At 58.8% G+C, this 26,904-nt stretch overlaps 2 protein-coding genes across 9 annotated transcripts in view; one reads left to right on the plus strand and one right to left on the minus strand.

The window, feature by feature from the left end:
- Positions 1-784: 784 nt before the first annotated feature.
- MNT (MAX network transcriptional repressor) lies at positions 785-16,900 on the plus strand. Its single transcript, XM_077749887.1, is given in 7 exon segments — positions 785-1,204; positions 6,600-6,686; positions 6,689-7,013; positions 7,617-7,658; positions 7,779-7,890; positions 13,034-13,226; positions 13,376-16,900. Coding segments are annotated over 7 exon segments (1,590 nt in total). The 5' UTR covers positions 785-1,131; the 3' UTR covers positions 14,134-16,900.
- Positions 9,921-26,904, minus strand: part of SGSM2 (small G protein signaling modulator 2) — a 45,559-nt gene continuing 28,575 nt past the window's right edge. For 2 of the 8 annotated variants that reach the window (XM_077749882.1, XM_077749881.1), the window contains 14 exons: positions 26,697-26,842; positions 26,181-26,309; positions 25,794-25,976; positions 23,661-24,050; positions 23,280-23,404; positions 22,745-22,827; positions 22,424-22,533; positions 21,922-22,018; positions 21,245-21,412; positions 20,961-21,022; positions 20,249-20,458; positions 18,785-18,907; positions 12,845-13,036; positions 11,879-12,361 (listed from right to left, as the gene is read on the minus strand). In XM_077749882.1, the coding sequence (XP_077606008.1) occupies positions 12,329-12,361; positions 12,845-13,036; positions 18,785-18,907; positions 20,249-20,458; positions 20,961-21,022; positions 21,245-21,412; positions 21,922-22,018; positions 22,424-22,533; positions 22,745-22,827; positions 23,280-23,404; positions 23,661-24,050; positions 25,794-25,976; positions 26,181-26,309; positions 26,697-26,842 (2,051 nt within the window). In that variant the 3' untranslated portion in view covers positions 11,879-12,328. Of the gene's footprint in view, positions 9,938-11,878; positions 12,362-12,844; positions 13,037-16,820; positions 17,426-18,784; positions 18,908-20,248; positions 20,459-20,772; positions 21,023-21,244; positions 21,413-21,921; positions 22,019-22,423; positions 22,534-22,744; positions 22,828-23,279; positions 23,405-23,660; positions 24,051-25,793; positions 25,977-26,180; positions 26,310-26,696; positions 26,843-26,904 lie in introns of those variants that run through there. The other 6 variants (XM_077749885.1, XM_077749886.1, XR_013331495.1 and 3 more) reach the window with 5 other exon arrangements.

Raw genomic sequence — 26,904 nt, forward strand, 5'->3', positions numbered from 1 at the left:
CCCTCCGTTCTTACAGTGGACCCATCCGCACCCACGAATGTGACCTTGTTAGACACTGGCCCTTTAAACGGAAGGCTGGCGGCGCGGGGTGTCCATGTGGAGCTGCTCCATGCCGTGTTGTCCTGCCCGCCCATTGGCCCGCGGCCCGGTGACGTCGCCTAATAGGATGCGAACGCACTGCGGGGGGAGGAACGGAGACAAAACGCGGAACCGGATCGCCACTCCGCTCTCTTCGGCTCTTCTCTGGCAGCCTCCTGCCGTCAGCTCCGCCCACGGGCGGATCCCGGGGGAATTGCGACAGCCGGGTGGTTGCAGGAATTGGGTCACGTGTGGGTAGGGAGCGGAGACCCCGGGGTCAGGTCAGTCTCTACCATCCTAAGGTTTCCCTGAGTTGGAATATCCCTATTTGAGCTAACTTAAGTCTTAAATTCTCCACCCTTCCCTTCCTCCAGCAAGATAAATTTCGTTATGAAAGACCGCAACACAGAGCCCTTGCTCAACTAGTGGCTTGCCATAGGGGCGGGGCGAGGCGAGAAAGCGGAAATGCAGGGCGCGAACGAGGCTGGAGACTCTCCCGCCCCCACCCGGGCCACGTGTGCGCGCGCCGTCTGTAGTGGGCGGGGCCATCTCGCTCGGGACCCCGCCCCTCCCTTCCTGAGACGCCGCGGCCCTGCGGGCGGGGGCTCCGGTCCGGGCTTTGGCTGCGGCCCCGGTGTAGTAGCGGGGGCGGCGGCCGGGGGCAGCGCGGCTCCTTCCCTTGTTGTGTGTGTCGGTGCCTCCTCGCCATCTTGTTGCAAAGCCTTTTCTTGTCGGCGGGACTCCCGGGGGCCGCGGGGCGGGAGGCATCAGAAGGGAAAAAGAGAGGGAGGGGAAGGAGGGAGGCAGTGCTGCCTTTTGTTTTTTTGCATCAAAAATTTTTTTAATTTGCAAATTATATTTTGCAAATATTTTGGGAAACATTAATTTTTGTCTCCGTGCTCTCCCGTTCTTCCCTGCGGAGTGCGCCGCGCCGCCCAGCCCTGTCGCCCCCCGGAGGTGATCCCTCCCTCCTGCCTGCCCGCCAGCCTGACCTGTGCCCGGCTCGCGGGCCGCAGTCTCGGCCCCGGCGCGCCCCCGGGAGCTCTCGGCGCGATGAGCATAGAGACGCTACTGGAGGCGGCCCGCTTCCTGGAATGGCAAGCGCAGCAACAACAGAGAGCACGTGGTGAGCGGCCGGGTTGGGCCCCTGGGGCACCGGGGAAGGGGAGACGAGCGACCCTGATCTCCGAGCCCACGGGAAACCCCGGGCAGGACCCCCTCCCGAGCGGCCCACGAAGCCGGGCAGCGCAAGGCTCCGCACAAGAGCCGCCGCCCGGGGAGGAGTGTTGGGGGCAGTAAAATTAATTAATGAATTCATTAACATTCAGTGAAGGACCCGGCTCCTGTGGGCGCCACTTCAGCTGCCTGCCACCCAGTGTGCACCTTTCGTGGGGGCTCCTTTCGCGTGGGCCAGCGGCGCCCCCGGTATCGCTGAGGATGTGTGAGCCGGTGGGGGGTGGGGTGCGGAATGGTGTTGCGTGGGGGTGGCAGACCCGCGTGTGCGTGCGTGTGTGCAAGGGAGATTGTGATGTGAGTCTCGAGGAGAGCGGATGAACGGACGTGTACACGGGCGAATGTATAGTGCACACGAGTGGGCGTGTGTGTAACGGAGTGGGGGGTGGGAATTACTCTACGCCGAGCGGCTCCCCGGCTTCCCTGGCCCTGTGGGGAGGGTGCGGGGGGCGCTCCCGGCCGATCTACGCGCCGCTTGGGGCGGAGGCGGCCTTTGCAGAATGAAATGACATCGCGTGTCTTATGATCCTGGCCAGCCCCGCCTGACCCCGCCTCCCAGAGCTGGGCTGGGTCCGCGCTTCAGGGGTTTGGGTGAGAGCCCGGCTGATCGGGCGTCTGCGAAACGGCCTGCAGGTCGCTGGGGGCAGTCCCCGGGCCCCACTGGCTGCGCCCCACTTTAGCCGGTGTGGAATGTGGCGTGTCTGCGCGTTCCAAACCCGCTCTCGGCTGGAATGTTGCGTGTGCCTGCGTTCCAAGCCCGTTGGTTACACCGTGTGGTGACGTGGACGGGTCCCGCCTCCGACCACGTGCACGGGGGACACTCCCGCTGGGGACGGAGCGGCCCGGCCCCTCCCGGCTGCCTCGCGCTGGGCCGGGGGCGGGGCCTGGGCGGGGCTGGCGAGTGGCCTTGCGCCGGGTTGGGCCCTGGCTCCGGCCGCCGGGCACCTCCCCCGAAGAGCCTGTGCGCTGGAAGGAGGAGCCGCTGAGCTCACCTGTCCATTCTCTCCCTAACCTGTTTTTGATCCTGGGGCAAGGGAAACCCTCAGACTCGCAGGGCGACAGGACATTTAGAGCTCACGTATTCCCATTGACGTTTTGGGGAACGTTCTCACCAGGACCTGGCAGTACCCCTGGCCACATTATGGAGTGAGCTAGGCTTGGGAAGGGGCAAACTTTGACGTTCCCTCGACAGGAAAGGATTTCAGATGCTTTCCGTCCCACCCGCCCTGTCGGTGGTCCCAGGCTTCAGGGGACTGCAGGAATAGGGGTTGGAGGGAAAGACCTCCGTTTTCCGGGCCATTGCGAGGGCCTCGGACCCGTATCGGTGTGTGTGCAGTATCCGGGGACTCCTGTCCCCTCAATCTCCCCTCCCCAACCCTTCTGCCGAGTTGGTTGTGGTAGAGAGAGTGCTTCGCCCTCCTTTCCTTTCTCTCTGCCTATTGTTGCTTCAATGATGAGTCATGCAGGAGGTAGTAGTGTGTGTTGTGTGTGCGCGCGCGCCCTGCAGCTTGTGCCGCGGCGGCGGCGGAGGGGGTGGGGTGGGGGAAGCAGCAGCGNTGGGCCAGGACATCAGCCCACGTGCCCCTCCCCCTTGTTTTCGGGGTCCTGAGCAGGGTCAGGTCCTGGCAGTGGTGGTGGTGGCCGAGAATGTCCTGCTTTCAGGTCCAGCGACCGGGCTTTGGAGGGAGGGCAGCGTGCACAAGAATTGGAGAGACTTGAGTCACCTGCTGCCACCATCCACACAGTGCAATCAGTAGTGCCTATTGTGTCCTTGCTGCGTACCAGGCACTGTGCTAGAGATGAACAGGGTTGACCCTGCTATTGCCCCAAGGGAACACTCAGGTCACCTTCATTTTGCCTTCAGGCTGATTGGCCTTCTGGGGAAGGGGAGGAGGCCCTCTGGCTTCTCTCCCACCCTTTCCCAATAATAAGTCCAGAGGTGGCAGTAAGAAGGACAGTGATGATGTGTGCTACACTGTGAAGGAGCCTGGGAATGGTTCTGTCTTATGAAGTTGCAGAGCCCTGCCCCTCCCCCACGCGGCGAGAACTAGGGGTGGGAGCTGAGCAGAGGCCTAGTTAACTGACCAGTCACAGCTCCATCTTGGCGGGGCAGGAGGTCTTAGGGGATGGACGGCACAAAGCCAGATCTACTCCAGAAGCTTGAGGTTCTGTCCTCTGACTTGGGGTGGGGAAAATGGAAGAAAAGGGGTGGTGTGTAGACCTGCTGACCAGAACTGCTTTCCTGGGTATGTACCTGGTGAGCAGCTCTGAACAGGGATCCTCTTGTCCATGCCCCAGTTTGATCTCATGGGTGGCTTTCCTGACCTAGACCGGCCAGACTGCTCCCACAATGAACCTGAGGATGAGTGGGCACATGCATGTGTGACAAGGGAGAGAGGCAGCGCGAGGCCATGCAGGTGGTCAGCAGCAGGGTCTGGTCATTTCCAGCATTTGTGGAGGTGGCTCGAATGGGAGCATCTTCTCCCTGACCTGGTCACACCCTGGGGGCTGCCTTATGCACTTAGCTCCCTGTTAGCATGAGGAAGGGAAGAACTCCTTCTGAACCTGGGGGCTGCCTAGTGTTGATTCCTCAGGCCCCAGCCCTGAGCCCGCTATGGCTCCTGACTCACTCCTGACCGGCCATGCTAACTTCTCTGGGGCCAGCCTCTGGGCAGCCCAGGGAAGGTGTCGGAGTGTGCGCATGCATGTTTGGGAGTGTGACAGAGATGCTCTGGTGCAGCAGAGCATTATTTTAAAGAGCGTAAACCTGTGTTGTTCCTGAGGGAGGCCCCTGAGTGACTGCCACTTTGCTCTCCCCACGGGTGTCCCCGTCCCCAGGGCATAGGAGGGTTGCTACTGGGTGGGGAGGAGGCAGGAAGCCTTGGTGGGCTGGATCTGGCCTGGGACACCCCCTCTTCTTCACCACCAGTCAAGATTTCTCATGCCAATCCAGATGTGATAGAGCTTGGCCATCACCTTCCTGGCACCTGTGAGGCGTACCTGTCTGGCTCTGGAAGAGAGAGGGTAGGTGAGAAGGAGTTTGCCATCTCCTGGATGAGCTGTGGAGTTTCTTTATTTTTTTTTTAATGCTTTTTATTTATTTCTGAGAGAGAGAGACAGCGTGAACAGAGGAGGGTCAGAGAGAGAGACACACACAGAATCCAAAACAGGCTCCAGGCTCTGAGCTAGCTGTCAGCACAGAGCCCGATGCGGGGCTTGAACCCACGAACCTTGAGGTCATGACCTGAGCCAAAGTCAGACACTTAACTGACTGAGCCACCCAGGCGCCCCTGTGGAGTTTCTTTAAAATATGGGGAATGAGGTTTCCTTTCAGACTGGGTTCCCAGGACACCTGTCCTTGGGGCTCGGGGTCCCCTCTGTTCTACTGCTAAAGGGAAAGTGGAACACTCACCCCCAAAGCACCGAAAGTCTGGGTCCTGGCTCAAAGGAATGAAGGTGGTCTGTGTTGGGCCCTGAGCTCCAGGGCTTTGCCTTGGGGATGGGTGTGGGGGCTGGACTGGGTAGGAGGTAGGTGGAACTCCTTGCCAGTGTGGTCTGGGAAGCCGGAGCAGAGAACTGGCTTTCTCTGGAGCTGTAACAGAAGTCAGTGCCAGCCGGAAAGGCCTGGGAGAGCAATGCCTTCCCTCGTTGGAGCAGCCCGCACCCGGCTGGCAGCCCCTTCCTGAAGAGCAAGGGAGATACGGAAGAGGCCCGTGCTGCTGGGAAACCGCCGAGTGCTTCCCCTCTCACAACACTCTCTACTTCCTCCTTTGCCTCTTCTCTCCTGCGGGAGGGAGGGGCCTAGAGCAGGCCTGGCTCACCCTCAAATTGTTGGTTGGCCAAAGGGCCCTGAGGCCTCAGGTTTTCTGGGGCCCTGAGCCCCAAAGACTGGTGTGGGGTTGATGCCGTCCTCCGCAAGGGGCTCTTAGCCAACGTTCCCCCCCCCCCACAGCCCCACCCCTTGTGGGGTAGTGTGTTTGGGGCGTGTCTGCTCCGGGTTATTGCTGTCAGCTCGGTTAGTCAGCAGCGAGGCCAGTCAGGTAGGAGGGCTGGTGGACTAGCCTGCTCCCTGGCCTGGGGGCTACAGCTGCTCACCAAGGCCCCTGCCCAGCCCTGGAGCCAGAGAACCTGACTGTGAGGCCCAGAGAGCAGGGAGCTAGGTGGAGGTGGAGAGGTGCTTCTGGATCGGGAAGTGCCCTCCCCTTCCCGTGTTCTCAGCCAGCTGCTGAGCAGGCCTCACCTGGCAGCAGGTCTTTCGGCAGAGATGCTGAACTGACAGGTGCAAGGCTGCCCTTCTTTCCTGCCTGTCCCTATCCTTCCTGGTTGTGCCGCTGGTGGTGGGGACAGGAGGGATGTTAGGAACGATGAGTTCTAGCACCACAAAGGGGCAGAGAAGAACCCAGTGTGTTTTGTGTGGTCCCTGAGGATATCAGACACTGGGACCTGACCTGGGAGTCCTGGGCCTGATTTCCTCGTGTGTGAACTGAAGGTGATGTCCCTGCCCTGCCTATGGCGTGGACTCTTGTGAGGATCCAGAGAGGTGTGTGTGTGTGTGTGTGTGTGTACAGACACCTCGTGAGCAGGTGCTGACACAGCAAGTATGGGTATGCACCAGGTGTCAGGATTCCTGGCTGGGTCTAGTTTCAGTTTTACCTGTGACTTGCTGTGTGATCCTCAACAAATCGCTTTGCCTCCCTGAGCTAATTTATTTCATCTGTGAAATGAAGGTGCTGCCTGCTCTCCAGAAAGTACTTGATAAATACTTTTGAAGGCCTTCCCCAGAAGCTGTGCTCCACCCACCTCCCACCCCTCCATTGTTACGTGGTAGCCTGTGAGGTCTTTTGCTGACCAGCCTCTGCCCACCTTATCTATCACCCATTCCCCTCAGCCTTGTTCCTGAAATTCCCTGCTCATCACCACCCTGAGCTCTCACCCTCCAGGTTGCCAGGCCTCCAGCATCTCTGAAAGCCCCTGCTCTGCCTTTCCATAGCCCCTCTCCTCTCCCAGCCTGGATTGTTACCTCTGTTACTTGTCTGTCCTTCCCCTCACCCCCCCGCCCCAGGCCTTGAGCTCCCCAGAGGCAGAGACGAGGTCCGTTTTAATTGTTCACTGCTGTGTCCCCAGCACTTGGCCCCAGTGCCCGGCTGGCTGTGGATGGGTATTTGTGGTGTCTTGAGGCTGAGCAGGGGTGTCACTGGGCACTAACTGGGACAGGGCTGGAAGACTTCAGAAGCTGGAGCCCGGGACTGTTGGCCCACTGAGAAACCCCTTGTGTTCTCTCTGCGTAGAGGAGCAGGAGCGGCTTCGCTTGGAGCGGGAGAGGGAGCAGGAGCAGAAGAAGGCCAGCAGCCTGGCCAGGCTGGCCCATGCCCTNCCACAGCCCAGCCTCTGCCCCTGGCACCCCGCCAGCCAGCCCTGGTTAGCACCCCTGGACTCAGCATTAAGGAGGCTGCCCCCCTGCCCACCAGGCCACAAGTGCCCACCCCTGCTCCCCTGCTGCCGGACTCCAAGACCACCCTTCCGCCCACCGGCAGCCCTAAGCCTCTGCAGCCCCTCCCCACTCCCATCCTGACCATAGCCCCACACCCTGGAGTCCAGCCCCAGCTGGCTCCCCAGCAGCCACCCCCACCCACTCTTGGGACCCTGAAGTTGGCACCAGCGGAAGAAGTCAAATCCAGTGAACAGAAGAAGAGGCCTGGGGGGTGAGTGAGGTGTGGCAGAGTCTGGGCTGGTGGGGTGAACTGCCCACATCCTGGGCCGTGTGTGGAAGAGAAAGTACTCCCCCTCCTGAGCCAGTCCTTCAAAGCCATGTCCTGCCTCCCCACCCGAGCAGCACTGTATTCTGTTTGGACAGTTCGCACTGTGCCTGTGCCCGTGCCCATGCCCACCCTGGGAGTGGGGAACGGCGATTGCCCTCTGTTCTCAGGCTTCTGTGTGCTCTGACCCCCCTCAAGGATGGGCCGATGGCATTTCCAGGACTTTGGACAGAGAACTGGATGGGGGAACTCTTGGGTGAGGGCCGAGGTCAACTGGCTATTTCTCTGAGCCCCAGGAGACCTTCCATCTCCCCACAGGTGGACCAGGCAGGATGGAGGGTTGAACGGGTTGTGAATTACGAGCATACGTGTGCCCTCCAGGAGTTTTACGCACGCCTGCACAGGGCGAACATCTCCCATTACTGCTTTTTGTACGGAGAATGGGGGGGGGGGCAAAACGCCTGTGACATTTGCGGAGTGGGGGCAGGGAGCCGGAAGGCCACCTAATCGGGCCCTCCTCCCTAAGCCTCCTGTCTGTCTGGGTTTCAGGATCGGAACCAGAGAAGTCCACAACAAATTGGAGAAGAACAGGTGTGTGTGCGCGTGCGGGTGTGTCTCTGGGTCCCACCCTTGCTCTCCTGGGGCCTTCCCTCCCCGCCCTGGCCCCCCTCCCCCAGGCGCTGGCTAACCGGCGCCACTCCCTCTCCCCAGGAGGGCCCATCTGAAGGAATGCTTTGAGACCCTGAAGCGCAACATCCCCAACGTGGACGACAAGAAGACGTCGAATCTGAGTGTGCTGCGGACCGCGCTGCGGTACATCCAGGTACTGGGGAGGGAAGCGCGGCCGAGAGGAGGGCGGGCGGCGGCCTCCGCGCCGGCTTCCTTCTCACTCGCTCCCGCCCTCTTCCCCTCGTCGCGGCCCCGCCCCGCCCTCGCTCCCTCTCCCGCTCCCCCGCCCGCCTCCACGCGGGCGCTGAGCACATGGCCCGGCTGACGTCAGCGGGGCTCCCCGCCCGCGAGGGGACGGGAGGACGGGCGCGCGTGCGCGGGGGAGGGCGGCCGCGGCGTTCCCCTCTAGCCGCCCCCCCCCCGCCTTTCCCAGTCAAGACGCCCGCGGAGCCCCGCCATCTGCGCAGCCCCCACAGCTCGGTTTTCAGACCCGGTGCCCGTCTGGCGTTCTTAGTGCCCCCGCGGGTGAGAAGGGCGTGGAGCGGGCCCCGGCGCCTCCAGCCCGCCCGCAGTGCCTTGGGCGGGAACCCGGATTCGGCCCGAGAATCTGTCGCTCGTGATGGGGTGGGGAGTCCCCTGGGCGTGGCTCCTTGCACACGGCGGCGCGCCGGTGAGGCCCCCCCCTCCGTTTTACCCCCAAAGGGTTAAGAACCTTACAGTGAGCGCATTGAGGTGTCACGACTCGAGTTTAGGGGTTAAGCCTGGAGGGTGTGGAAATGTGGTCTGGATGACAAAACAGTCCTGGGGTCGCCGGACCTTCAAAAATAGGCACTCCTCATGCCTGGCATTTAAAAAACCCTTTTCAAGGGGCCCTCCTGTCTCTGTGTTCCTTCCCCCGCCCCCTTTAGGCATTGGCTTCCCTCTGCAGTATGGGGAGGGGGGCGCCCTCCAGATAAGACAGTTGCCATGACGGCCCCGTGTTTCGGTTTCCTTGGAAACCGGCCGAGGGTTCCGCGTGCCGGAAAGGAGGCTGTGGGGGTGGGGCGCGCGGCCACGCTCGGCTGCCGCGGAGACCGAGTCGGAACAGAGCCGTTGGGGAGTGGGAGGGACTTAGGGCTCCCTGCCCGCGCGAGGCGGGAGCGGGGGCAGCTTGCGGTCCCCCTATCGGCGCGCTTGGGCAGCTGGGGGGCCGGGCAGCATTAAGGTTCCTATGGGAGGGGTAGCAAGGAGGGTCCGACCGAGCTCAGAGCCAGGGGCCGGGCTCCACCCCTCCCCTGGCCAGGACTGCGGGGTCACAGCTCTGAGGTAACCGGAGCCTGACTTGTTTGGGGGGCGGAGGCGCTGCGTTGCGCCTGCTCCCAGCCGGCAGCTCCCTCCCAGGCCCCAGCGAACGCGCGCCCTTCCGCCCGCCCTGCGGGCGAGGGGGAGGGGCTGGCGCGCCTCCAGGCCGATTCCCGGCACCCTGGAGGGGCGGGGTGGGGCTCGCGGATTGGTGGGACCCGGCTGTGGGAGGAGCTTCCGCGCTCGAGGGGGAGGGTGCAGCCGGCGGGGAGTGACGCTGCAAAGCCGGGTCCGCGTGGGTGCGCGCGTGCTCTGGGTGGGGCGGGGCCTCGCTAGTGGCCAGACTCGCCTCGGAGGAGGAGAGGTCGGAGGGGTGGGCTTCGGAGGGTCTGCGGGAGGCCTCCTGCCGACGTGTTTTTGCAGAACTTGGGCTTTAGAATGTTACTGGTCCTTCAGTCACAGGCAGTTATGTATCCTAGAAGCAAATCCTTGTCCAAATGCTGTGACGTTTTCTGTGACTGTCAGTTTCTTTTGTACTGCCATTTTGCTAAATGGGAAGAAATAATATTTTCATCATACTCGTGTTCGGATTGGCCTTCTATAAATACCAACTTAATAGCAATTCTTGAGAAGTAGAAAGAATAGGATGGCACATTACACTTAATAGACACATACTTAGGAAAGCCTTGCTCGCACCACGTTGGGATTTGAAAATAAATCAGAAATAGAGACTTAGTAGAACCAGCAGACGTGGCCCTGGGCTGAGGAGGCAGAGAGGTGTGACATGTGCCCAGGCTGTTGGTAAGAGAAATTTGTCCTGGGGCTGGCCACGGAAGCAGAAAACGAGGTACAAGGCTTTCTCAAGCCTCAGTCTCCTTCGTTTATTCACTCAGGTCCTTTGGACAGCTCTGTGTCTGATTCTGAGGATGAAACAGGGAGCAAAGAAAAAAGCGTGGGTCTCTGTCTCCATCGGTTTGGTCTTGGTGGCAGATTATAAATAAAGGACTGTGCCATGAGGATTTAATAGGGACAGGGATCACAGGATTGGTTTTGTGCAGTGAGGGAGGGGCTGAGAAAGGGGCATTTGGACTGAGACCTGAAGGTTCCAGGGTGACCTAGGCAAAGCAGAGGGCAGAAGGTGCAGCACAGGCCAAAGTTACTCCAGGAGGGAGCCCGATGCAGTTTTAGAACTTAAAGGTGGCTGTGAGCGTTACCATGTAGAGATGGGGGGGGAGGGGGCAGGTAGCAGGGCACTAGATGGGAGTCAGAAGGGAGTAAGAGACCACATAAGGTGTGTAGACTGAAAGCATTGGCTGTTTGCTGAGGTGGGAAGGCTGTAGCCCCCAGCCAGACTCAGAGTGCTCTGGAGGATTTGAGGAAAGCCGTAGTGAAGTGGACAAAAACAGGAAGAGGAATAGGCAGGTACCAAACTATGCATCCAGGCAGTTTTAGGAAATGTGTTTAAAATAAAGCAATGGGGACAAAAGCTAGACCCTGGGGAAACTTTCCAGGGGCCTCTAGGCCTGTAGAGAACTGAGCTAGGTAAGAAAAAGAGGTTCTGGCCTCTGAATTTCTCCCTGAATCAGAAATCTACTCTTCCTGCTGGTAGGTAGAGTTCAGGACACCACTTCCAGCCCCCAGCAGTCAAGTTCAAGTGAGAGCTGACTCACCATAGGCCCCATCACTGATATGGCCTCATCTGAGTACATGTCCCACAGTACTGACCCCTCAGGGTAGAGCCAGGTGAGAAGCCGTGTGTGTGTGTGTGTGTGTGTGTGTGTGTGTGTGTGATCTTTCTGGCAGAAATATAGGGAAAAGCAGGTTAAATCTCAAAGCCAGGATAGAGAAGGGTGTGTGTGGCCTGGGACTGCCAGCAGAATTGTAAAACTACCAGATTGCAGGCCAGAATAGTACATGGTTGTATCTGGGTTATGTATTGCCAGCACTAATGGTTTCAGGCATTTCTTAATGGTGAGGTCAGAAACGTGGGGCTGCACGAGGAAGTGTGGGGAAGTTGGGCCTAGTTTAGTGGGTGAACTTGAAGACATTGCCATGCCCAGGAGGGACAAGTGAACAGTCAGGAAGGCTGCCATAAAACCGCTTGTAGAAATAGAATCAGGGGAAACTTGTGTCTGATGGATGACTCTGATTCTCCCGTGATAAAGCACAGAGACAGGATAGAATCAACATGCTCACATCCTCACAGATCCTTCCCTTGGGGCTAAGATGTGCGAATTCTGTCCTGGACACTAGTAGGGTCAGAGAGATAAAGCTGATAATTAAAATAGTCCTTGCCTTTACTCACAGGGTTGGACAAGGTACAGTGTGTATGGAGGTGGAAGGACAAAATAATGAAGCTTTTAGGGATAATATGAGCCAGTAACTGATTAAGTACTACCTGACAGTCTTATTAAAGGCCCCAGTGTAATGTGTGGTGCCAAGAAGGGCTCAAGGGCAAAGAGGATGCACTGCTTAGGGCATGAGATGGGGAAGGGTGGTGGGGGTCAGATGTGGTCTCGGCACAAGCACATATGATGTAGAGGGTGACGAGGGGCAGTCTGCGTGTGGGACCGGACTCCGAGAGGAAAGCTGAGGCAAGCTGGATAGTTTGGTATAGAAGAGTCAGTGGGTTCTGTACCTGGCCGTGGCCAGCCAGCCTTGGAAGCCAGGAGCTCAGGAACAGCTCAGGTGAAGAGACTCAGGCTGCAGCCGGACAAGTGTGTCCATGTTTGGTGGACCCAGCACTTAAAACAGTGTCAGCTGCAGGAGGTCATGGAGGATGGGAGCTGAGGGGTAGGACACAAGACGGCCTTTTGGAGCTGCAAAACACTTCCTTTTTTTTTTTTTTTTTTTTAAGCGAGAGTACATATGCTAAGTGGGGGAGAGGGGCAGAGGGAGAGAGAGAATGTCGAGCAGGCTCTGTGCTGAGGGGTCGATTCCACGCCACTGGGATCCTGACCTGAGCTGACGTTAAGAGTTGGACACTCAACCGGCTGAGCCACCCACGTGCCACTCCAGATACTTCTGACTGGGAGGCTTGGCATCAGCACCAACATGGGTCAATCTAAGAGGCTATGGGCCTGGAGGATTGAGGCAGAGATGGCTCTGTGGACAAGGGAGCTCCCTGTTGGTGTTCTTACTGAGGTGGTGGCATCAGTGTTGTGGGGGCGGGAGCAGTGTGGAACCTCTGGTGAAGGACAGGAGTGTCTCCTCTGGTGCTCCATGTCAGAGGTGCCGTTGAACCATTTCTCTTCAGTCCGTGCAACTCCGCTACAGGTGTGGAAGGAGGGGTGCGTTCCAGGGCTTGGGGATCAATCATTTAGCAGCCTGGAGGATCTGGAGGGCTGTGGGCAGGGTGAAAATAGAGAGCGATGTTGAGAGGCAGCACAGGCAGGTACCACGAGGAGTAGTCTAGGTCAGAGAGGAAGGCAGAGCCAGCAGCTGCCGGGGACGAGATGGAGGCAGGTCAGGAAGAAATGCAGGGGGCTGCAGGCTGTGCCACAAAGGCTGAGAGCCATCAGGCATCAGGGACGTTGAAGTTAAAGAGACTAGTGAATGATGCTGTAGAGCGAAGGGCAGGATCGTGTGAGGTGTTTTGGGGAATGAGTTCCAAGGAGGGTAGCCTGTGGCATGGTGACCAACAGCATGGTATGATTGGTGCGCGAGGGCCTTGAGCGGCACGGAGAAGTCTGTACCCCTTCTGTCCTCTGCAATATGGAGGCAGGGGGCTGCCAGGAGGTGGATAGGGCCAGAGGCCGGCCATGAAACCCTTCAGGACAAAGTTGATATGTGGGTGGGAGAAGCATCCATCCTAGAGCGGGGCTGACCTGGATCTGTGCTTGTTTTGAATGGTCCCCGCTGGAGAGCCCGTGGTCCCCAGCGGCCCCATCACTGCAGACCTGCCCCCAGGGGCTAAGTGACCTGGAGGCGAGGGTGGCAGTGGGAAGGGATTTGCAGTCCGGGGGACCCTGTGGCTTCTGCTCAGGGTGTCCTTCGGGCCTTTGGCTGTTCTCCAGTCTCTGAAGAGGAAGGAGAAGGAATATGAGCATGAGATGGAGCGGCTGGCACGGGAGAAGATCGCCACACAGCAGCGGCTGGCGGAGCTCAAGCATGAGCTGAGCCAGTGGATGGATGTGCTGGAGATTGACCGTGTGCTCCGGCAAACTGGCCAGCCAGAGGACGACCAGGCCTCCACCTCTACGGCCTCTGGTGAGCCCCACCTGCCCCTCCCTGGTCAGGCCCCGCCCCTCCCCCCCCCCCCGCCCCNCCATGTCCCCAGACCCCAGGGGCATTCACTATTCCAGCCTCTTGTACCCCAAGGCTTTCTGACCTGTCCCTGTCCCTGTGTCCCCCCACAGAGGGTGAGGACAACATAGACGAGGATATGGAGGAGGACCAGGCCGGCCTGGGCCCACCTAAACTGAGCCATCGCCCCCACCCGGAGCTGCCGAAGCCACCGCCCAGCACCGCCCCTGCACCTCTACCTCCCCATCCACATCCCCACTCCCAGCCCGTGGCCCTGTCTCCTGTCCACCTGCCTGGGCAGCAGCCGCCACCACCGCAGAAGACACCTCTGCCAGCCCCTCCTCCCCCAGCGGCTGCCCCTGCCCAGACGCTGGTGCCCGCCCCAGCCCATCTGGTGGCTGCCGCTGGCGGAGGCTCCACGGTCATCGCCCACACGGCCACCACCCACGCCTCAGTCATCCAGACTGTGAACCACGTTCTACAGGGGCCGGGCGGCAAGCACATCGCCCACATTGCCCCCTCAGCCCCCAGCCCTGCTGTGCAGCTGGCACCTGCCACACCCCCCATCGGCCACATCACAGTGCACCCTGCCACCCTCAACCATGTGGCCCACCTCGGCTCCCAGCTGCCCCTGTATCCACAGCCCGTGGCAGTGAGCCAGCCCGTGGCGGTGAGCCACATTGCCCACACCCTCTCACACCAGCAAGTGAATGGCACAGCGGGGCTGGGACCCCCAGCCACTGTCATGGCAAAGCCAGCTGTGGGGGCTCAGGTGGTGCACCACCCCCAGCTGGTGGGCCAGACAGTGCTCAACCCCGTGACCATGGTCACCATGCCCTCCTTCCCGGTCAGCACACTCAAGCTGGCTTGAGGATGAGGCCGCTCAGAGGCCCCCAGTGGGGGCAGGGAGGGGGACCTGTCCCCCACTCTCCCACCCACCAGCTCCACACATTCCAGCCAGGCCAAGGCCCGCCCCACCCACACCCACCCCCAGGCCTCCTAGGGGAAGGGGGTGCAGAGACTCTGAGCCAGGGGAGGGAGGGCCCCTCTCCAGGGAGCTGGGCACAGGGCAGGGGGTTACCCCCACTGCACTAGGACTTGATAAAGTGATGAGACACTCTGGTGAATGTGCCACTTGTCCGGCCTGGTGCCAGCTCCAGTGCCGTTCCCGCCTCCCCACCTTGTCCCCTGTAACCAGTGCGACGTGGCTGTTGTGTTCTCCGGCTTCCCTGACCCTGCCTGCCTTCCTGTGCTGCTGCTATTGCTCTGTCTGATGAGGTGGCTGAGTGCTGGGCCCTCCGTCCTGAGCCTCAGTCTTCTCTCCCCAGGCCTTTGGAGGGGAAAGGCGGGAGGGAGCAGAACTGAAGCAACTTGGCCCAGAAAGCTGGGTACCTTGTGTGTGTGTGTGTGGGGGGGGGTGTCTGCTCTGAGTACACGTGACAGATCCCAGGAAGTGGCTGCTCGGCGTCCCATTGGCACAGATGGGCACCAGCCTAGGGTTGTCTGACCCAGCTGCCGTCCCTGACTCGTCACAGCAGAAGCTAGTTAGGAGGAGTCTCTCTCAACAACTGAATCCATGGTGTTGCTAAGCTCCCTGAGCGCCCCAGTCCTTGCCGCTGGGGCTCCTGACTTCAGGAGGGCAGGCTGAGGGTGGGTGGGGGCTGGGAAGGAAGGGCGTGGCTGTCCTGCCCCCGTACTGACCCCCGCCCCCCTCCACTGGCCTGGGTACGACTGAGGAGAGAGCTTCTCTGGACCCATCCCCATCCCCGGTTCCCTGGTCTCTGCTTGGTGCCGTGCACTCCTGAGGGATGTGTCCGCCCGAGTGCCTCCCGCAGCCTTGGGGAGGTGGATTTGCGTTTGGTCTGGTTCCAGGACCTGGGCCCAAGCCCCTTCCCTGATGCTCTGGGGACCTGTAAAGAAGGGAGGAGGGCTGCTACTTCTGCCCCAACTCCTCTGTCTCTGGCATCATCTCTCTCTCTCCTGAACAGCCACTTTTCCCCAGTGGGCTGTTCTGAGTGTACGCTCGGTGGTGGCTGCTATGTGCCACACACAAGCTTCCTCTGAGGAAGGTCCTCAGTTGGACCTAGGGCAGGGCTGAGCTTGGCGTGGGGAGTGAGGGGGCCTGTGTGGGCGGCATGCTTCTTTCCCTGCCTCTGTCTCGGTAGACCGCTTTGGCTTCTCTCTTTATGTGGGTATTTATTACACGTGGCCTTGTGTCAGACACACACTCAGTGGTGCACACGTGCACTCGGCTCCCCACCTGAACACACCATGGCCTTTCAGTGTGGGGAGAGGAAGCCAGTGTCCTAGGTGTGGCGTTTGCTTTGACAGGCTAGGGGCAGGAGGAGTGGCTTGCAGTATTCTGAGGGGGCTGGCAAAGGTCTTGAACAGATTGGGACACCTAAGAACTCCCTTTCAGTTCCTTCCTGGCCCTGGAGACTTCCCAGGGGACAGTTCTCCTTTGTCTCTCCTGCGGTGCGGAAAGGGAGGGCCAGTGGACACCCTCGAGGCCTCCTAAGAGGGAGCCTCACTCGCCCCAGCGCGGCACCCCCACTTCTCACGAGCGTGCTGCCTTCCTGCCCCCGCACCCATCACCTACCACCCTGGTTCTTGGGGAAACCGCTCTCCACCTTTCCCCCAGTGATTCCAACCGCAAGAGCGGAGGGAGCCCAGTGGGCCCAGCGCCCAGGGCACAGTCAGAGAAGCATCGGGGAACCTGCCCTTGCTCTCAAGCTCTGTTCGCCTCCCTGCATCCTGAGGCCATTCCAGAGTTGAAAGTGTGTCAACCAGTGGCCTCTCGGGCCTGCACAGATACCTCATCCGCCCGTTCACCGCCCCTGCCCCTCCCCACCCCTAGCAGTGGGGGCCTTCGAATCTAGTGCCGAATGACTACGTCCAGATTGGTGACCATGGGTGTTGTTGCTGTTGTTTTTGTTGTTGTTTGTGAACGCTGTGATGCTGTGTGCCCGAGAGGGCAGCCGCCGCCCAGCCCTTCCTTGGGCATCTCCCCTCTGAGAGCTGTCAGGACCATATCTGTCCTCACCCTGTGGGACCGCCTGCCCCTCCCCTCCCTAGCCCTTCCAGCCTGGGGGACACGTGAGTGCGTGTGCGCACGCGTGCACACACACACACATACACACACCTTACCTCTCATGCGTGTTTTACTTTTTGATGTTAAGAGTGGCTCACTGGCTGGGAGCCTTTACCTCGGGGAGAGGGGGAGGTTGGTTCCTTGGGGGGCCAAAGAAGGGCAGGGAGTGCCTGGAGGGGAATTAGGGGTCACTATGACCCCTGCTCTCCAGGAACAGCTTCTCCCCCATCCCAGGGTTCCATCCCCATCCCCTAAAGAGGTGGCCCTTGTTTACAGTGAGGACTCGGTCACTGTGTCTCCGTTTCCTGAAATCTAAACCGTAGCGACCCCAGACTGTAGAGATTTTTATGTGTTTGGATACATCTGCTGTGTGGGAAAAAAAACAAAAACCCTAATTTTGTACATATTGTATTTTTACTATTGAACTGTATTCTAGTGGCTGTTCATGCTCCAAGACTTTAGGTATTGAGACATGAATACTATCCATGTAATAAGCACTTGCCTGGAATAAAATATAAAACTGAAATAAACCTGCACTGAAACCAGAGACGGGGCTGCAAGCCTGCAGCATCTGGGTCACTTTGTTGCAACGGGAGGCAGAGCCTTGTAGGGAAAGGCCTCTAGCAAGCATCCGGGTTCTTACCCTGTTGACATTTGAGGGGCACGGGTCCTCCAGCAGCTTTGGTGCTGGTCAATTTTAGAAGATTTGGGACCTTCCAGTTCTGACGCCAGTGTTCAATCCTAAACAGGCTCTGAGGACTGCAGTTCTGGTGTTCCTTATCCTTTTGCAATACTTTATACTTCCTCAAACCATTTTTACAAACACTATCTTGTTTCATCTCTTAACAGCATGGCGGAGTAAACGAGCCAAGAACTAGCCCTGTTCTGGCAGATAAGGAAACAGGTTCGAGGTGGCTTGGTGAGGTCACACAGCTGGCCTGCAGTCTGATCTGTCAACTCCATGCAGAGTTCCCCAGCATGTGCCACCCTGCCCTGGGGCCTGCTGGAGAGCTGTGAATCCGGAACTTGATCAAGTTCCAGTAGGAAAGATGGAGGGCAACTGCCTCAGGACCTGTGCGCAAAAGGGTGAGAGGCTCCCTTAGAGGGAATGCACTTCTGAAGCTGTAGTTAGGATGGGTCGTCTGGGGAATCCATAAGGGAAAGGAACAAACAGAGGAACAAGTTGGAGGTCAGGACTCAAAGAACCATGTTCTAAGATGGGTCCAGAAAACCCTTGTCCTTATAACTACATGTCTCCCAGTTTAGGGGAAATCAGCCCTTTGGCAGGCTGTCTAAGGAGGAAGTGGGGAGGTGAGGAAGAGGCCTGGCTATAGACCAGGCAGGCTGCCTCGTCGAATGCCCTGACACCTTCCCCACCCCCAGCCAGAGGAATGGCTTCTCTTACTGGGGTGGCCTATCCTTAGGGAAGGAAGTGGTGGCCACGAATGTCTTGGGTCCCATTCTCAAGAAGCGCCTGCCTCAACAGAGGCCAGACCCAGTGTCCCTCTGCCCAACCCAGCTAGCCCTTTCACTTTTGAGATGCTGGCTCCCTCTGCTGGTAGCTCCAGGAAGAGACCAGTTCCCTGACTTCAGGGAAGGTTTAGGGTTAGTTAGGATCATTTCCTGAGTGCCTGTTCAGTGTCAGACACTGTCAAACACTGGGGACAAAGGTGAAGACACTGCCCCTGGTAGTGATGACCCAGTATCATCTCAGGGCTGTTGCTATTTTTAAATTTTTTTAAATATTACGACAGAGACAGAGACAGGGTCCGAGCAGGGGAGGGGCAGAGAGAGAGGAAGGCATAGAATCGAAGCAAGCTCCAAGCTCCAAGCTGTCAGCACAGAGCCTGACGCAGGGCTCAAACTCGTGAACCTCGAGATCACGATGATATGAAGTCAGATGCTTAACGGACTTGAGCCACCCAGGTGCCCTGGGCTATCACTATATCTTAAGGGTAGGCAGAAACTCCCCCAGCTCAGCTGGAGCCTGCAAGGGAGGGGCCTGTGATCAGAGTAACAGGAAACAAAAATCCTGATTTAGGAATCCCGGCGCTTCCACTTAGCAGCTCTGTATGAGAGGAAGACTTCAGGGGTTGGAGGGTTCCCTGAGGAGGGGCTCCTACTCGCACTTCTTGCTCTTCTTAATCTGCATGTGGCACTGCCCTTGATGGACCCATCACTTTGGCTGCTGGCCTATGGTCCTAGAAGCCCAGCCAGGAGAATGGGGGAGTGCTGACACTTCTGGGTGGGAAGGAAGGTGGGAGTATGTAAAGGAACCAAACCACTCCCAGGCTAGTTTCCATGGAACCTTTGGTGAAGTCACAGCACAAAGAATTCAGATTGTTCCAGGCAACAGTGGGGGAAATGTTGCCCTGAGGGGTTTATGAGGTTCCCTGGCCCCAGATTTCCCTGTGTCAACTAGTTTCCTTGCCTTGGCAGCTCCGAGTTGATAACAGGCGCTGATGCCCAGAAAGCCTGTATCCTCTAGACCAGAGCACATGCTGATGGCTGGAGTCCTTTCCCGGCAGCCACTGATGGTGGGGGCAGTAGTCCTCTATGGTGGGGGAAGACAGGGAGGAACCTATTATTACATTGGGGCCCTCAGCAGGATCAAACCTATCCCTCCTGACACCTTCCTCGTGCCCCAGCCTGAAGCAGGCATCGCCCGGGGCTCCGTGGGCAGGAGCCGGGACCAGCGGGGCCGGGAGGCTCCTGCAGATTCCAATCCAAGCTGCAGTTCATTGTTATAGCGGGTCAAGAGGGCAGGCAGGCTGGGCAAGGGGCGGGGCAGGGCCCTATACTCATCCAGACACTGGTCAGGTCATTAGCTGGTCTGAGATATGAACACGCTCTGGGGTGAAGTCCTCCCACTTGAGTACTTGGGGTTTGGCTATCTCCTGCCACTGACCAGCCCACAGCTGAGGGCCCTCTCTCCTGGAAACTTTGCTTCTCTCTTTTCACCATCCCTGCCTTGTGGGGCTGGCCCTCTGTACAGTACAATTGTGGAGCTTCCAGAATTTGCCAGTACAGAGTCGTTTACTGTCCAGTGAGCGTCCACGGCCCACAAGCAGCCCCCAGAGCCACAAGCATTGCCAAATGCTGTGTTTATTAGTCTGTTAACACTGAAGAGCATAGTTTCTGAACCAAAAAACATACACACTCTGCTTCTCACAAAACCAGAGTCACTAAGGCAGGCACACAATGGCCACCATGCTCGGTGGAGGCTGAGAACTCACAGACAGGGGTAGGCGATGGGGCAGCTGGCCCTCAGGCCATGCAGTGCCCAGGACAGGGGTGGACTTGGGAGACCGCTGGATGCAGAAGGGCCACTGGGCCCTTTTCATGTTTCTCAAAGGCGGAGGTCTTCAGACCTAAGTGACTGCTGGATAGGCCCCAGTGGCAGAATGGCCTCCTGGCCCCAGGACAAAGCCTTAGCCTTGTGTGTTTAGGGGTGGAGGGCAAGTGGGGATGACAGAGCCAGCAGCGCGCCCAGGCCTGGGATCAGGAGCCAGGCCCTTCCCAACATTCCTATGCGTGGGGCTCCTCCAGGGCGATTTGGGTCTTCAGGCTCCTTGTCTCCTGAGGAGCATGTGGCAGGCAGGCTGGCCTTGCTCCTCACCAGGGACAAACAGGGGAGACCCAGGCATCCTCCCCTACCCTCCCCCAGACTCCGGGACTCAGCAGGCGCCGGAGATGGGCGATCAGCTGCCCCAAAGCTCTGGGGCCTCTCTGACAGGAGCTATTGCAGGATTTCCTCCCTAAAGAATCACCCTGGGGTTCCTCTCAAGGGCAGTGCTCCCACTGCATTCCAGGCCATCCAGCGGGTGAAAGTGTCATTTTCCAGGGGGACATCTAATGCAGGAAGCAAGAGCTAGGTGGTGAGAGTGAAACTCACAGGTACATGTGGGTGCCCTGTACGGGCTGGGGGAGGGTACAGGGTCGCCACAGGTGGCCAAAGGCAGTGGCAGTGCTGCTGAGGTGGGCTTCTCCCACCAGGCCCACATCTTCTGACTGCCTCACGGTCTCCTGCACCCAGGACACATGCCCGAACTGGCAGCCGTTCTGGCTGTCCCCACTGGGGCTGCGGTGGGCACATGCACTGCACCTGCAAGAGGACTCAAAGAAGAGATACAGCACAGAGTCCCTTTGCTCACATGACCCATGCCAGGTGGGGCCAGGCAACTATAGACCCGTTATGTCTATACTGGCCCAGGCTGACCTAGGAGAGGCCATGAGGAGTAGCCAGGCTGAGGCTGCAGGTGACAGTGGGGCTATTTCCAGGTGTTTGAGAGGGGAGCAGAGTAGGTGTCCCCTAAGGCAGCCGCTCCCTGAGGCCAACCCCTCCCATCCCACCCCTGGCCTGAGGGCATCGAGGCCCCTGACTCGCCCTGCAGGGCCAGCACTGCCCAGAGTCGGATCCCAGGCTCACAAACACTTTGTTAGGAACACGGGTAGGCGGGCAGGGTCGGCCGGGGCTCAGGCAGTCTCAGCTGCACTGCCCTGCACCTCTCCCGGTGGGGGCCGGGCGCCGGGGGCCGGAGCCCAGGCTCTGGTCGGCTGCTGCTTCCTGGCCACAGCCCTCACTTGTTCTCTATGAGCATCTGCACCTTGTGGACGAGGTCCCGGGCAATCTGCAGGATCTCCTGGGCATCGTGATGCTCGGCCCGTTCTGGGGGAGACAGACAGAACTGTGGGGAGGCTGGGGAAGCAGCAATAGTCTGGGAGGAGCCCTGCAGTGGCCCACCCTGCTGTTTGCACCTGCTGGACTCGGGACGGCTGCCTACGGGAAGGGACTGGGGCTTTCTGAGAGCCCCTCCAACCCTTCCTGGGCCAAGAGTGGAGGCCCCCAAACCCTTCTGGGGGCAGCTGGGATGGCTGGAGCAGCTCCTACCATTGAAGAACTTGATGATGTCAGTGAAGTCCATGTTGTTGTCCCGGATAATCTCACGGTAGGCCTCTACCAGTGCCAGGGCGATGAACAGGACGAAGTGCTCTGATGAGATGTGCCGGGCTGCCCAGATCACCTCCCACACAGCAAACACGTCGTCGTAGAGCAGCTCTGGGGACAGTCAGGGGCTAAGGCTGAGCCTGGCTCCTGACAGGCCTCTAGGTGCACCCAAACACAGAGACAGAGCTCTAGGGGCCAAGGTCCCAGGATTCCACAGAGCCTGGTCCAGGTGGAGGGTTCCCAGCCCCAGGTCAAGACCCTGCCCTTCTCGGTGATTCCTGCACACTGGACTTGGGCCGACTTCACACCTGCGCTATTGGCAGCTGCTCTTTATAAGCCTTGCTGCTTGAGAAGGTTTGGTTTGAAAACAGTCCCCAAAACCACTGGCTTAGGGTGACTGCTGGCAGCACTTTGGAATCACCCAAGGAGATTTTAAAATTGTGGATGCCCAGGCGGCCACACTTCATTAGGTCTGGGCTGGGTGAGGCCGTGATGCTGGCATTTCTAAAAGGCTCCCCAGGTGGTGCCAAAGTGCATTTAGGGTTAGGAACCACTGACTTTGGGGGAGATGGATCTCCCACTGCCTTGACCCTAGCCCCACCATCCAACCCACCTCTTACCTCTCTTAAAATCCAGGAGGAACCAGCGGTAACAGAAGTAAAAGTGGGTGTAGTCTCCGTTCTGATGCATCAGCTCAAACAGCTCTGAGTCCAGGATCTTGCAGAAGTAAAGAAAGGGAGGCAGACTGAGCTGCCGCTGCCTCTCCCAGCACCCCCTGCGCCCCACCAGGCCCCTCCACTGTGCAGGCCGCTGGCATTGCTCCTGAGCCCCTCCAGTCTCCTTGGTTGGAGGCCACCCTCTGCTGCCCTACCCGTCTCTCTGGGAGCTGCTCTTTCTGGAATTACACCATTTTCTGGGCGTGTGATTCACTGTCATCCGCACCACTCACCAAAAGTTTCACGGGCACAGTATTCCCCTACTGACATCCCACTCAATTTGTAACACTGAAAACAATGGGTTTTCAAGTGACAGACATTAAGCTTCTACATGAAGGACGTTTTTGGAGCGCTCCCTGGCCTGCCTGTGGATTATGGATGAGCCAGGCGGTGCCCACAGGCTCACCTGGATGAGGGAGCGCATGTTGGCAAAGTGCGTGTCCATGGCGCCGCCGTTGGGGAAGTTCTGGCTCATCCTCTTCATGAGGTGGCTGAAACAGCTGTAGGCCAGCTGATCTGAGGGGAGATGGGAATGAGGTCGGCAAGGCAAGGGACCCCAGTGCCTCATCCCACAGGGGGTGCCCTGTGGCCCAGAGGACAGGGCTGGCCTACATTCCCACCCTTCCAGACCTAGTGGTTTTCTTTTCCTTCCTCCAGCTGACGTCAGCGCAATCCCAATACCATTCTGGGAATGCTCTCGACCCCTACTCCCAGCCCAGTCCCTCACCATCATCGAGGACGACCAGGAGAGGTGCCAGCAGGTCGCACATGCCCTGTACATAGCCCACGTCCAGGTGCTCCCACACGTAGCTGAAATGCCGGGAAGAGAGCCACTGTGGTTGTTGCCATCCTCCACTCCCCACGGGGACCCCTAGGGAGATAGTCCCTAGAGCAGCCTGCTACCAGAAGTTGGCCTTACCATGACCCTAAAGTTCGGGGAGTACAGTGGTAAACAACCCACAGCCTCTGTCCTCAAGGCCCCCAGGGGCTCAGGGACAGACAACAAACAGGCTTTCACCGCTCGGTATGCTCGGCGGAGGGCTATCAGCTAGGCTTCCTGGAGAAGGATGGCCAAGGCTGAGATCTGAAAGACCTCTAAGAAAGAAGAGGGGTGGGGCTGGGGGCATGGCGGGGAAGTGTTCCAGATAGAGAGAGCCGAGTGTGCTTCAGTGCAGGGGAGAGGGGCAGGGCACCTGCCAGACCTAACCTCTCACAGAGCAGCGTCCCTGCCTCCCTCCCTGAACCCTGCCCCACAGTGGCACCTGCACATGACGTCTCTGAGCCTCTCGAGGTTGGGGGGCGTGAAGTACCAGTAATTGCGGTCACATCGCTGCACATCCTTGTCTATGCGGTGCAGATTTAAGGCCATAGTATCCAGTAATTCTATCTGAAAGAGTGGGGGGCCCTCAGGAGTGAGTTGGGGGCCAGAAGTGGTGCCTACATAAAGGGATGCAGCAAACGCAGGAACCAAAGGACTCTGAAAACAGAGCCCTCTGGGGATGCTGAGAGATGGGCTCCGCGCCCCCTGCAGGACAGTCAGGGCAGCCCCACCTTCCACCCACCAGCCCGTCCCCAAGCCTCAGGGCTGTCAGGAGGGCCTCTTGGGGCTGGCTGAGAACAGTGCCCGGGCAATGTCCACATACAGTGTAGGCAGCAGCGCACACGGCCGCAAGCTCCTCCCCTGGCTCCAGCTCACGAGCCCACGAGGCCTTCTCCTGGCTGGGATCTTGCGGCTCTGAGGAAGCATGGGCTGCCGGAACCGGCCCGTCGGAGCCTTCCTCCCCACCGCCATCCTCCTCCTCCTCGAAGCCCATGCTCTGCCCCTCGTCTATGCTCGATTGGATGCCCGAGGCCACAGAGTAATTGCGAGAGGATGGCAGTCCTGAGTCTGGAGAGTCAAACTCCACTGACTGCTGCTGTTCCACCATGGTGGTGCCGGGGGCCCCTGCTCCCAGCTCCTGCTCAGGCTCGGGTCTGGAATCCTCAGTGCCTGGGGGCTTTGGGGGCTCCAGGTCATCCACAGAGAGAAACACCTGGTAGGGGTGAAGAGATGGTGGGGCTCACACTTCTACTCCAGCCCCTTCCCCAGCTCACCATTTCCTTCCTGGCGTCTGAACAAAAGGGATGGAGAATCCTGCCACCCTCTGGCCTCCACACCGCCCCACCCACCGCCCCCAGGTTGCGGAGCCTCCCCTTCCGACTCACACAACCAGGCGGAGCGCAATCAGGCTCCGGGCAAACACGGAGCAAACCCCATCTTTCGCCCTATCCAGTCTCCCTCCTCAGGCCTCTCTCTGGAGCCTGACAAAAGTATGAAGCACCCCACGACGACCTGTGGCTTAGACACCCGATGGTGGATGTGAGTTACATGTAACCCTACAAACACCTGAAGGCGTGAGGCTGCCTCTGGTTAGGAGAGCTGGGTACTAACGAAGGCTGACACTGGCCTTGGTGTGGCTGCGAGGGCAGCCTGGTGGGTGGCAGGCTGCAGGTGCTGGGAAAACAAGTTCTTCCTTATTCTCAGTACCGTTTAGCAGAACAAGACAGGAAACTTCTCTAGCAAGTGCCCCATCAGGTCCATTAGCTTCACACACACTCAGGAGGGGGTAAGAAGTGAAAGGTAACCTGTTCTACTGATCAGGAACAGGGAGCCAGTGTGGACAAGTCCCAGGGAAAATCAGAGAGACATATACAAATTGTTTTCTTTTTCTATTTGGCCAATGTAGGGAAAGGGATACTAAAAGGAGTTTTCACTTTGGCAAGAAGCATGAAGTGTTGGGTTAGAATCGGACAAGGCCACGATTCTAAAGCAACAGAGAGCCGCAGATTAGTGCCAGCAAAGGAAAGCTACTGTGGCTCCTGGGCTAAGCATCCGGGACACTGGTTCCGACTCAGGACTGTACAAAACCCAAAGCCAGAGAGAAAGAGAAAATGCTCACGAATAGGGGAGTAAGAAGAGGCACATGGAAGGGAGCACAAGGTTATATTTCCATAAGACTTGCTCCAGCTTCAGTTCTCTGTTAAAGCTAGTAAGGATTTCGAAACGTGACAAGAATGTACATTACCGAGAGACAATTTTAAAGAAAAAAATGTAAGTTAATAAAAGGATATCCTTAAAACAGAAACTCATCATTTCTGCTTCAGCCCAGCAAGCCACGGTTTGGCATTTGCTGTTCATCTGAAGGCAGGGGTGATGCCAGAAGAACTACGCAGGCTCCGAACTAGCTTTGCCTGGTTAGTTCCATCAGGGGACGAAAAACACCGTGGAGGGAGGGGAGGAGAGGTCTCGCCAGCAGACACCAATGGGACCTGAGTGCTGTCCTGGTCTCTGGCCAATAGCTCTTGGTGAAACCTCCAGTCAGAGGATAGCAGAGCTGAGAGGGGACACCAACGCCCAAAGAAAAAGTTACTCAGCTTGTTGGGAGTGGACCTGAGACTCGAACCCCGGGCTGCCTGTCCCTGGCCTTGAGATCTCTCTACGAGGAGGGAGGGCTTCCCTAAATCCTGACACAGCATTCTTTCCCTGCTTGTCCCTTAAAACAGAACACGGTGCACTATCCCATTTTATTCCTGCAACACTCAGAGAAACGGGCGGCAGGGGGACAGTCATCCGGGTTTTCAGGGGAAGAAAATGAGACACGGACACATTAAGCCAGTCCCCCAGGGCTCCAGTGCCAGGGACTACTAGAGGTCGGGCTGGTGCTCAGGGCTCCGTCTTACTCCTACAGAACGCCGGCAGCCCCTGCCCCTGGCTGCCCCGGTCCCGTCAGGCTCACGTCATTGCTGATGGTGGACTCGCGGTGGATGAGGCGCTGCACGTGGCTGTCGATGCTGCTGCCCGAGGAGAACTTGGGGAGTGTGGCCGGCTGCGCGTCCCGCTCTCGCTGCCTCACCGCCGCCTCGCACGCCTTCCACTCGGCCAGCACCCGCTTGTACCTTGCCGCCACTGCCAAGTCCACCTGTCTCAGAGCACACCGCGACCATGGAGGGAGGGGTATCCTCCTGGGACAGCAGGGGTGAAGACTGGGGGGCTGCTCCCTGCTAACATCTTGCTCTGCCATGTTCCTGTCTGTCTGGGAGGCGGCCGAGGCTTCAGGGGTCCCTCCCTAGGGTGCCCTGGCCCAGCTCATCTCCCTATCCCCATGGGAGGGGGGTCCCCTTACCTGCTCCATCTCCTTCTTGCTCATGCCAAACTTGTAGTGACCAAGCAGAAAGGGCCAGACATCCTTACGGATCTCGTGCTCCACACCTCCATAGTAAACTTGCCGTAGCAGCTCCAACTCCTTGTAGTTCTGTGGGACCCAGGAAGTAAAGGTCGTGTAGCCCCCATGGTAACTGCGGCCCGGCTGGATGACCCTCTCTCCATCCATGCCCTGGAGAGCTGGGCCCGGGGGCAGTGATTTAGTCACTCTGCTGAAGCCCAGACAGACTCTGCTTTGGGATGGTCACGTCCTCCCTGCCCCAGATTACAGCTGCATGAGATCCACTTCAAACTCCCTTCCTCAGTCCCAGCTGTCTGAGACCCTACCATGACCTGGGTCACTCCAAGGCCATCAGCCCCAGCCCTACCACATTTTACCCGAATGCCCATCTGGTCTAGAAAGCTGCTCCCAGAGCAGGCTGCTCTGTGCTCGCTGCTGCTTCCCCCAGCCCTGGCCCTGGTCCCCCAGATTGTGCACCTTTTCATCCTTCTGATACTTGCTCCACACATCCTTGGTGAGGCCACCTGAGGCTCCTGGGGGCCGCGCGGGAGGGATGATGTTGTGACGCACAAGCGCTGACAGATGGGTCCTCACTGTGGACAGGTGGCGGCAGTAGGCCAGCCCTGTGGCGGCAGGGGGAGCCAGAACACCGTCAAGTGGTGCCTTCCCCAGCCCCCACCCCCCG

Source organism: Crocuta crocuta, unplaced genomic scaffold (assembly GCF_008692635.1).
Source record: "Crocuta crocuta isolate KB4526 unplaced genomic scaffold, BGI_CrCroc_1.0 scaffold149, whole genome shotgun sequence".
In the NCBI taxonomy this organism is placed as follows: domain Eukaryota; kingdom Metazoa; phylum Chordata; class Mammalia; order Carnivora; family Hyaenidae; genus Crocuta; species Crocuta crocuta.